This window comes from Sebastes fasciatus, chromosome 8, assembly GCF_043250625.1.
Source record: "Sebastes fasciatus isolate fSebFas1 chromosome 8, fSebFas1.pri, whole genome shotgun sequence".
NCBI lineage: Eukaryota > Metazoa > Chordata > Actinopteri > Perciformes > Sebastidae > Sebastes > Sebastes fasciatus.
The window spans coordinates 30,053,869-30,064,976 of record NC_133802.1 but is presented as its reverse complement, the minus strand read 5'-3'; the positions used below and the strand labels follow the sequence as shown (position 1 = coordinate 30,064,976).

Here is an 11,108-nt window from a genome sequence, read left to right as displayed (position 1 = left end):
ATTTTACTGCAAAAGTGATTAAATTGACAGATATGGTGACACCCCGTAAATAAAAGAAATGCAAAGTAAAGCCAGGCGGAATGGGAGATGATACACCTAAACTCATGTAATTTAATAATGCAAACTCTGATTGATCCCTGATTTGGTGTGATAGTGGGCAGGTTATTCCTCTACATGTGTGAGGAAACAGAATGTGAATATATTGATGCCTTGAGGAAATATAGTACTACAAACGCAGAAGTACAATAAGAGGAAATATCAAATATGAAGGTCTATGATGAGTGTATCCATTTACTTTTAGGTATCTTTGGCTACAGGTATCACACTTGGTTTCTGATGCTCAGTTAAACTGTTAGCTGATGCTTTTACACCCCCTCACTCATTCACTCATTCATTCATTCATTTATTTATTAGTTCATGTTGAAGCATCTGCTCCTCAGGATTTAATATTTCAGATAGAGGAGGGAATGAATAATTAGTTTGATCTTCACTGGTGGATTCTGTAGAGCTCAAAACAAATAGAGCAACTTCTATTTTGTTTTACCTCAACTGTTAAATAATGATATGATAAATATATAAAAAAAATATAAATAAAAAGTTCCTGTTATGTAATAAATAAACTCTCTAAATATGAGATTTAAAGGGGCTGTTTGTAACTTCTTACACGTATAAATCACCCGGGTCGGTGTCTCGTGTGGCTACGCTGTTCAGACAAGACTCCAACACAAACTACACGGAAGCACTAAAACCGCAAAGTTATATCTAGTGAAGCCCGTCTGTTAAACAGTGTTGGCCGCGGTCGGAGGATGCGGGGGAGACCGTAGCTTTGGTCTCCAGGGCCGGAGTCTCTGCTGTACTCTGCTCCTCTGCTCCTCTGCCTGCACACTCACTACACACTGCAGAAGACTTCGTAGCTCTGAGAATATCTAGTGAATGTACAGTGGACGTTTGTGCAGAAATAACTGCTGCAGCTCCTCCAGACCAACAGAGGTTTCCTGTGTCTTGTGAAGTGACGGGGCTCTGCAGAGAGAAACGTTATCGTCTCTGACCGAAGCTCCGGTGTCTCCCCTGTTCCCTTCGACCGCGGTCGGGAGGCTGAAGCAGGAAAAGCCAACACTAGGATCAGCGGTGATTCATAGAGAGACCTTCGTCTGGTCAGCTAACATTACTGCCAAGCAGCTGAAATATAGAGTGATATTGTGGTTTTAGCTGACGTGTGTCGCCTCACTGTTTTGAGCGATGCTCGTTCATGTCTATGTAGAGAGAGCACAAGCGTGAGCAACAGGACGCTGGTTTTCGTTGACTTAACGGCCACAGGTGCCGCTGTTAACAAGCAATTCTGATTCTTATAAACAGTCCCTTTAAATAATGATAAATATATATAAAAAATATATATAAATAAAAAGTTCCTATTATTTAATAAATAAACTCTAAATATGAGATTCAATGACTGAAAACTCTTCAATCTCACTGAGAACAAACACTTTGATATTAAATGAGTAGAAGAAACACAGTGACTGATATGAGATCAGTAGAAGAAGACTGTAATATGAGATCAGCTGCTGCCTCCTGCTGGAGCATCTTGACATCTGCTGTTTCTGTCTGATCCTTCTGGTCTGGATCAGCTGCTTCTGTCTGATCAGGACTCTCTCTCTCTGAGCTCGACTGCTTCTGTCTGTCAGATCCAGCATGGCGGTGTCTACATCTTCTCGTGATCTCTTCACTGAAGGAGTGAGAGCTGTTCTCAACACGTGGCCGGTTCTACAGGTAAATATGATCCGTGACGGCACACCTGGACCAACAGACACCAGACACACCTGAGCCACTGGGCCTGCATCCCAAAGCTCTTAATTGCATCCCCGTTTCACTCACTTGCGTTTTAGTCCCTCCCACCAGGGAAGCGTGGAGAGACGCAAGGAAACCATACGAGGACAGAGGAAACGAGGACGTTTTAAGAGACATGAGACGTTGTTGTTGTTTCCTCTGAAGCGTCACGTGAAGCGACGTCCGTTTCTGATGACAGCAGCAGCTGATCACATCTGGATCAGCTGTCAGCCAGCTCTAACAGCTGTTTATGTCTGAACTGATCTAATACTAATAAAGACTAACAGTTATTCTCAGTGGCAGAGCAGCAGTGTTTTCTCTCTGTAGTCTGTTACCTGTTTAACAAACACCTGCACATGAATAACAGCTGCAGTCTGTATTTCTACTGTGGACTGAGTCCTGCTTAGAGGACCAGGAACCATCTCTACTGGCACAATATCTTTATATTATTTATTCATTATTAGCGTCAGTATTTATTGATATTCTGACAGTAGAATTTATTTATTAGGCTGAATGTTTCAGGGAAAATGTAAATGATGTAACTCATATCAAACCCGAGGTTCAGGAATTATCAGCCTCATGTGACTGAATGGAAATGAGAATAAGTTATGTAAAAGGTGTTTGTTGCTGACAGACACTCTCCTTCTCTCTCTGACTTTAATAGTATCATTAATAAAAGTTAACGGGGGAAATAACAGATTATGAAAAGAAAAATCTTTCTAATAAATGAAGGAAGTTATTTTAAGTCAGTTTGTCAGGTGTTTGTCTGCTGCTGTTCAGAGCTACAATTAACACCGATTTTAACTACATGGTGAATCAGAAGACAACTAAAATAAACATAAGAGTGACCCGGGTTGTTACTATAGATATAGACTCACATCCTTTGTGTTTCTGTGCTCAGATCGCGGTGGATAACGGGTTTGGAGGAATGTACGGGCAGCAGAAAGCTGACTGGATGGTGGATGTGGTCCAGCAGTACTTCCATGACAATGGTAGGTAACCATGGTAATCTGTCAGCTGCTGATTATTGTATGTGTTTACACTGGGATAGTTTGTCATTTATTGATCGATTGAATGATTTATTAATCTATCACAGCTGCTCAGGTACTCTGTACTCTACCTGCTCAGGTACTCTGTACTCTACCTGCTCAGGTACTCTGTACTCTACCTGCTCAGGTACTCTGTTCACTACCTGCTCAGGTACTCTGTTCACTACCTGCTCAGGTACTCTGTACTCTACCTGCTCAGGTACTCTGTACTCTACCTGCTCAGGTACTCTGTACTCTACCTGCTCAGGTACTCTGTTCACTACCTGCTCAGGTACTCTGTTCACTACCTGCTCAGGTACTCTGTACTCTACCTGCTCAGGTACTCTGTTCACTACCTGCTCAGGTACTCTGTACTCTACCTGCTCAGGTACTCTGTTCACTACCTGCTCAGGTACTCTGTTCACTACCTGCTCAGGTACTCTGTTCACTACCTGCTCAGGTACTCTGTACTCTACCTGCTCAGGTACTCTGTTCACTACCTGCTCAGGTACTCTGTTCACTACCTGCTCAGGTACTCTGTACTCTACCTGCTCAGGTACTCTGTACACTACCTGCTCAGGTACTCTGTACTCTACCTGCTCAGGTACTCTGTTCACTACCTGCTCAGGTACTCTGTTCACTACCTGCTCAGGTACTCTGTACACTACCTGCTCAGGTACTCTGTTCACTACCTGCTCAGGTACTCTGTACACTACCTGCTCAGGTACTCTGTTCACTACCTGCTCAGGTACTCTGTTCACTACCTGCTCAGGTACTCTGTACACTACCTGCTCAGGTACTCTGTTCACTACCTGCTCAGGTACTCTGTTCACTACCTGCTCAGGTACTCTGTTCACTACCTGCTCAGGTACTCTGTACACTACCTGCTCAGGTACTCTGTACTCTACCTGCAGAGTTTCTGTAGAAACTATACTACAGTAACACTAATATTCGGGATTAGACTAATATATGATAGGACCTTTATTCTGGTGATATTCTGTACATGTCGGAGTGAGTCTGGTATTTACTGTATGTTGTCTCATATTGTGTGTGTGTGTGTGTGCGTGTAATCAGCTGACCTGGAGCGGTGTGAGGTCGAGGACTTCATTGCTGAACTGATGAATCAGGAGTTTGACACAGAGGTGGATGATGGGAGTTTACCTCAGGTACACACACACACACACACACACACACCCACACACCCCTCGGTTTCTGATGCCAACTGCTAGAATGCAGGTTAAAGGCACGTCAGCTTTGGCTTCACTTCTCAGACCCGGACCAGGAGGTTGCCGCTCGCATGAGACCGACATATGAAATTACCATCAAATTAATATAAGGTGGTCCAGGTGTGAACGGTGTTTATCTATGATGTTAACCCTGTTTCACCTGTATTTCCAGGTGTGTGACAGTCTGGTGCAGTTGTTCAGCCAGTGGCAGCAGGGAGCGCTGCAGCAGCTCAAACACACCATCAACACTGTCACACAGAAGACGAGTCAGAGGGCAAAGGTCACAGCTGCTCCCACACAGTCTGATGAAGACAGTGATGACGACACACAGGTACGTCTCACCTGACACACAACTCTGATCGGTCAGTTTAACTTGACAAATTGAGTTCTGATATACTATAGTATAGTATAGTGTGATGATCAATGTATTATGTGATGTTAGAGTATTATCTTATAAACAACAATCAGCAGTCAGGTGATTCAGGAATCTTCTTTATTCACAAATAGTAATTAATGTCTTCCTGTGTTCAGGTGATGGAGTGTGAATCCTCCGGTCCATCAGTCAGCAGGAAAGATCCTTCTCCACCTCCCCCTCTTCAGGAAGAAGACGACGGGTGGACGGTGGTGCGTAAGAAGTGAAGAGGAAGATGAAGAGCAATATGAACTGTTGAACTCAGAATCAGCTGACCTCTGACCTTAAGGAGGAGCTGTGTGTGATGCTGAAAAAGACTGTAATGGTGTCTCGTGGTGTTGCGGTCTGCAGCCTGAAAGGACAGAAGCTTCATTAAACCGGACTCACTCTGGTTTCTCTGCTTGTTTTTATATTAAACCTGTGAAACTCCTGCGCTGTGTCCTGTACAATGTCATCACTCTACTGTGACTGTAATACTACATTCTGACATATTATACTATGACTACACAAAGTACTATGAACAGAACAGTACACTGTACAGAGGACTTAACAAGTTCGTTAAGGCGGGAAGAATTAAATGGAGGCTGGGACACGGTCTTGAGTGCACACCAGATTTTGTTGCCGTGACCTCCCTCCTTGTTTCTGATTTTGTCCTGCAGCCAATCAGCTGTCTCTCTGATGTCACTCTGATTGTTTGGAGTTGAAAATCTTGGCTAGCAGCGAGACGTTTGATTGGCTCTTCTGCTGTATGAGGTGGGTCTTGTCCAGGTGCTTCTGGGTAAAAGAGTCTTTCTTCTTCTTCTTCCTCATCTGGATCTCCTCTTCTGTCTGACGCTGAGTGAAGTCCCACGTCCTGTCCTCCACCTGACGACGACAAATAAAGTTTTAGGACAAACACAAGGGTCAGAGGACAGAGGGTCAGAGGACAGAGGGTCCGAGGACAGAGGGTCTCGTATGCTGTACAGATTGTAAAGCCCCTTGAGACAAACAGCTGATAGTGGTCTATAATATAAAGTTACTGTGACTCCACCTGTATTGGAACTACAGGTAGATTCAGCTGAGTGTTTATAGTTTACCTGTTGTCCGTCTCTCTGTCTCTTCTTCCTCAGCTTGTCCATGTTAGCACTTTTATCCACATTGTTCAGGTAGAAGTTTGTTTCTCTCTTCGCCTGAGACACCTCAGTCCTGAGTCTCTGCTGGAGGACGGTCTGCTCGTAGGCCAGCCGCTCGCTCAGGTGAGTCCACTGGAACCTGTGCAGGTACTACAGAGACAGACAAGACAGGTGAGTCCTAGGATTGCATTTTCAGTCATTCAGATCTAGTTTTAGATACTGAGCAGATTGTACCTTGATGGACCAGAGGTCGGAGGAGAATCGTTGGCGTTTCCTGGTTCCCATCGGTGTGTTGTGGAGAGACGCTGCCACTCTCTTCGCCATTCGTTTATCTCTGAACTCCACCCATCCTTCAGTAAAATCACACCTCCTCAACCCAGACTTCTTCTTCCTCCTCCTCACCTGACCATCTGAGGGATCAATAATACAGTGATCAGAAAATAAACAGGCAATAAAAACTGTCATCTCACCATCTGAGGACAGAGGAGACGAGGACAGAAGGAGAGGTAAATAGTGGAAATGTTAAGTCTCTTCCGGTTTGTCTGGTTTATCACAGCGAGTCGGGTTTATTTCAGCGAGTCGGGTTTATTTCAGCGAGTCGGGTTTATCACAGCGGGTCGCGTTTCTTACAGCGGGTCGAGTTTATCTCAGCGGGTCGGGTTTATCTCAGCGAGTCGGGTTTATCTCAGCGGGTCGGGTTTATCTCAGCGAGTCGGGTTTATTTCAGCGAGTCGGGTTTATCACAGCGGGTCGCGTTTCTTACAGCGGGTCGAGTTTATCTCAGCGGGTCGGGTTTATTTCAGCGAGTCGGGTTTATTTCAGCGAGTCGGGTTTATTTCAGCGAGTCGGGTTTATCTCAGCGGGTCGGGTTTATCTCAGCGAGTCGGGTTTATTTCAGCGAGTCGGGTTTATCTCAGCGAGTCGGGTTTATCTCAGCGGGTCGGGTTTATCTCAGCGAGTCGGGTTTATCGCAGCGCGTCGGGTTTATCGCAGCGAGCCGGGTTTATCGCAGCGCGTCGGGTTTATCGCAGCGAGCCGGGTTTATTGCAGCGCGTCGGGTTTATTACAGCGCGTCAGGTTTATTACAGGGAGTTGTGTTTATTTCAGGGAGTTGGGAGTTGTGTATTTGTACCTTCAGGTTGGAGGAAGATACGTCCGATCTCTCCGAACACTGACAGTATTCGTGTATATATATATTTGTGTGTATTTTTTGTGTATTTGTACCTTCAGGCTGGAGGAAGACGCGTCCGATCTCTCCGTACACGGACAGCAGGTTCCTCAGGTGTTTTGGGCGGAACCTCGGAGGAACGTGACCGATGTAGATGATTCCTGGAACACACTTCACTCCAACAGCTTTCTGTTTGGTCTTCTTCTTCATCCCTGCACCACCACCATCATCATCATCTTTGTTTTTCTGCTCTTCATCACCATCTGAGTGTTCATCTTCATCATCGTCCCCTCCACTTTCTGCAGCAGCTCCCTCCTCCTCCTCCTCCTCTTCCTCTCTCTCTTCTATCTGAGCAGTAGTCTTCATCTCCTCCTCCTCCTCTTCTTCTTCTTCTTCTTCCTCCTCCTCTTCTTCCTCCTCTTCTTCTTCTATCTGAGCTGTAGTCTTCATCCCCTCCTCTTCTTCCTCTCTTCTCTCCATCACTGTGTAACTATGTTCCTGTTGAACCCTCTGATAAACTGATCACTAATCGATAAACTGCTTTGAGATCAGATCGATCATCAGCTGTTTTTCATCAGTTTCTTCTTTTTAATCGAGCAGAATCACTTCCGGGTTTTCTTCCTTTCACATTAAAACGTTTCTTCTGTATAAATTAATGTGTAAATAAATCTCACCTTCAGTGTAAACTCCTCATCAACACTGAAACACAACATGCAGGTCGCCTCTCACGTGTGGAACATCTGTCGCGTCTTAATGACGTAACTGAGCGTCATGTTAGCAAAAACAATCAGCTGACATGCAACTTCCGGTTATGCCTTCAAAATAAGAACTTGGTAACTGACAGCATAGTATGAAAGTCTGTTTTTGACCTGGCAATCAATTCCATAATCATTCTTGGAAAGAAGTTTATACCTAAAAATAGATTCCTGAAATCAAGACCAAATTTCTATGTTTTTCACAAGGAGCTGTGTTTTTACTTTTCATCTCTGAAACATATGAAGAAAAAGAATGCTATGAAGCTTTCAATGTTAGTTGAGGACCTTAACCTTACAGAGAACCCCTATAGCACTATTAGCACTATTCACACATTCCCTTACTTTTCTTTTTTTTGTTTGTTGTTTTTTTTCTTTTTTTTCTCTCTCTTCATCCACACTCTTATACGTACGACAATTTCCAGGCTTGTCTGTTCCCTTGTAGTTGTGGACTGTTCTGTACGATTCCATATTGTAATGTCAATTTCTCAATAAAAAAAAAGTCTGTTTTTAATCAGCTCAAAAGCTCCTGGATGTCTTTACTTTGAAAAGTCACCCCGGAAGGTTGGGGTCGGCTTCCGGTCATGGCGGGATGTTTTGAAGAGGAAGCTACTGTTAGTGTTGGTGTAGGGTTAACCAGTGGAGATGCAGAGGTCTGTGTCCAGTCTGTCTCTGAGTCCCAGTGTGAAGATGAAACTGGTCAACGCTGGTTTCCAGTTCACTGCAGACCTGCTGCACCTCAAACCACTACAACTCAGCAAAGGTAACTTATATTATTATTATGTTTACAGACATATATACACACACACACACACACACACACACACACACACACACACACACACTCACATTAAGTTAGTGTTAAATGAATGTAATGGGATGTTTTGTGTTCTGTTGCAGAGGCCAGTCTGTCCCAGCAGGAGGCGCTGGAGGTTCTGCAGACTGTGAGGAGAGAGGGATCAGGAGGTGATGGAGCAGCAGGAGCAGGAGGAGGAGGAGGAGGAGCAGCAGGAGCGTCAGCCTCTCTGACTGCTCTGGAGCTCCTGCAGAAGGAAGAGGAACTGAGGAGCATCGTGACGTTCTCCTCTCAGCTGGACGCTGCTCTCGGAGGAGGACTTCCTGTCGGGAAAACAACCGAAATCTGTGGAGCTCCAGGAGTCGGAAAAACACAACTATGGTCAGACACACTGTGACACATTATGACACACTATAACACACTGTGACACATTATGACACACTATAACACACTGTGACACATTATGACACACTATAACACACTGTGACACATTATGACACACTATAACACACTGTGACACGCTGTAACACACTGTAACACATTATGACACACTATAACACACTGTGACACACTGTGACACACTGTGACACACTATTACACACTGTGACACACTGTGACACACTGTAACACATTATGACACACTATAACACACTATAACACACTGTGACACACTGACACACTATTACACACTGTGACACACTGTGACACACTGTAACACATTATGACACACTATTACACACTGTAACACATTATTACACACTGTGACACACTGTGACACACTGTGACACACTGTAACACATTATGACACACTATAACACACTGTGACACACTGTAACACATTATGACACACTATAACACACTGTGACACGCTGTAACACACTATTACACACTGTGACACACTGTAACACATTATGACACACTATTACACACTATTACACACTGACACACTGTAACACATTATGACACACTATAACACACTAACACATTATGACACACTATAACACACTGTGACACGCTGTAACACACTATTACACACTATTACACACTGTGACAAACTGTGACATGCTATAACACACTGTGACACGCTGTAACACACTATTACACACTTTGACACACTGACACGCTGTAACACACTATTACACACTGTGACATGCTATAACACACTGTGACACGCTGTAACACGCTATAACACACAACATCATCCTCTCAGCCTGCAGCTGGCGGTGGACGTTCAGGTGCCTCAGTGTTTCGGGGGGGTCGGAGGTCAGGCGGTCTACATCGACACTGAGGGCAGCTTCCAGCTTCAGAGAGTCGTCGACATCGCCACCGCCGTCGTCCAACACTGCTCCTTATTGATCGAGGACGAAGAGCAACGAGTCGCCATGACGACCTTCACCGTTGAATCCATCCTGTCCAACATGTTCCTGGTAATGATGAACGGTCGTCATGGTAACAGATCACCTCAATGTTTCACAGTGATGTCATCACACAGCAGCAGGTTGTAATGATTCCGATTGGCCGTCTGTCTCGCCTCTCTCAGGTGCGTTGCCATGACTACGTGGAGCTGCTCGCCGAGCTCCATCTGTTGCCTGACTTCCTGTCTGACCACCCAAAGGTCCGCCTCCTGGTGATTGACAGCGTGGCTTTTCCGTTCCGGCAGCACTTTGACGAGCTGTCGCAGAGGACACGCCTCCTCAACGGCCTCGCCCAGCAGCTCATCGCCATGGCAACCAGTCACAGCATCGCCGTGATGATAACCAACCAGATGACCACCCGGCTGCAGGGTGGCCAATCACAGCTGGTCCCCGCCCTCGGGGAGAGCTGGGGCCACGCCCCCACCATCCGGCTCCTCCTACACTGGGCGGGGTCACGGCGGCTGGCGGACATTTTTAAATCTCCAGATCACAGGGGGGCCACCGTTCAATACCAGATCACCTCTGAGGGATTCAGAGACGTCGAACAATCAGAGCAGCCGCCGAGCAAACGACCCCGGACACACTCCGTCGAATCAGCGGCCAGCCAGAGAGACAATAGCCGCTGATTGGTCAGAGACCTGAGAGTGACCCTGATGAACACGTTTAGAGATATTCAGTGAAACTCTTTCAGATTGGAGCGTGAAGCTCAAATGAAATGTTCTGTAATATTTACGGATTTAAATAAAGTTCAATGAAACACGTCTGTGTGTCTGTAAACAGGATGAGAACGAGATCCAGCAGAAATGTGAATTTAGTTTGTTGTGTTGCGTCTGTAGTCTAACTGGATGATGTCACGCCGAGGGAGTGATGTAAACAACCAGGACGATGGCATGGTCGTAGAATCCCAGCCAGCAGGTCAGTGTCAGGGTAACCCTACCTCTACTGTAACTCATCTGTTGTTAACACCTTTCCTCTCGCCCTCGCCCTGCACTTCCTGTTCACCTGTACAGTCTGAAGGCCGTTGACAGACACGGTGGAGTCCGGGATGTCGTTGGCTGCATCTCAAGTCTCTTAAACTGTATCCACGTTTTCTCACTTGCATCCTTTCCTTGCGTCCTTCCCACCGAGGATGCAAGGAAAGAAACGACGCAAGTGAGGACATGTGAATGCAGAGAAACACAAAACACTCTTCCTCTCTGTCTATCTGTCTATAATTATGATAATAATAATAATAATAATAATAATGTTAGAATACTTGTATTAAAGTAAATATGTAAAATAATGTTAGAATACTTTTAATATATATTATTATAGTAAATATGTGAAATAATGATAGAATACTTCTATTAAAGTAAATATATATTATAGTAAATAT

At 45.0% G+C, this 11,108-nt stretch overlaps 3 protein-coding genes across 3 annotated transcripts; 2 read left to right on the top strand and 1 right to left on the bottom strand.

Moving 5' to 3' along the window:
* Positions 1 to 1,609: 1,609 nt before the first annotated feature.
* tsr2 (TSR2 ribosome maturation factor) lies at positions 1,610 to 4,921 on the top strand. Its single transcript, XM_074644884.1, has 5 exons — positions 1,610 to 1,767; positions 2,726 to 2,816; positions 3,927 to 4,018; positions 4,251 to 4,409; positions 4,610 to 4,921. The coding sequence occupies exons 1-5, from the start codon at positions 1,690 to 1,692 to the stop codon at positions 4,715 to 4,717; spliced, it is 528 nt and encodes a 175-aa protein (XP_074500985.1). The 5' UTR covers positions 1,610 to 1,689; the 3' UTR covers positions 4,718 to 4,921.
* abt1 (activator of basal transcription 1) lies at positions 4,550 to 7,532 on the bottom strand. Its single transcript, XM_074644882.1, has 4 exons — positions 6,827 to 7,532; positions 5,837 to 6,012; positions 5,567 to 5,752; positions 4,550 to 5,354 (listed from the first exon to the last, which is right to left on the bottom strand). The coding sequence occupies exons 1-4, from the start codon at positions 7,248 to 7,250 to the stop codon at positions 5,172 to 5,174; spliced, it is 969 nt and encodes a 322-aa protein (XP_074500983.1). The 5' UTR covers positions 7,251 to 7,532; the 3' UTR covers positions 4,550 to 5,171.
* A 555-nt stretch (positions 7,533 to 8,087) lies between these two features.
* On the top strand, positions 8,088 to 10,494 carry rad51c (RAD51 paralog C). The gene is made up of 4 exons (XM_074644881.1): positions 8,088 to 8,285; positions 8,423 to 8,699; positions 9,529 to 9,745; positions 9,859 to 10,494. Exons 1-4 carry the CDS (start codon positions 8,168 to 8,170, stop codon positions 10,357 to 10,359), a joined length of 1,113 nt encoding a protein of 370 aa, XP_074500982.1. The 5' UTR covers positions 8,088 to 8,167; the 3' UTR covers positions 10,360 to 10,494.
* The last annotated feature ends 614 nt before the right edge of the window (positions 10,495 to 11,108 follow it).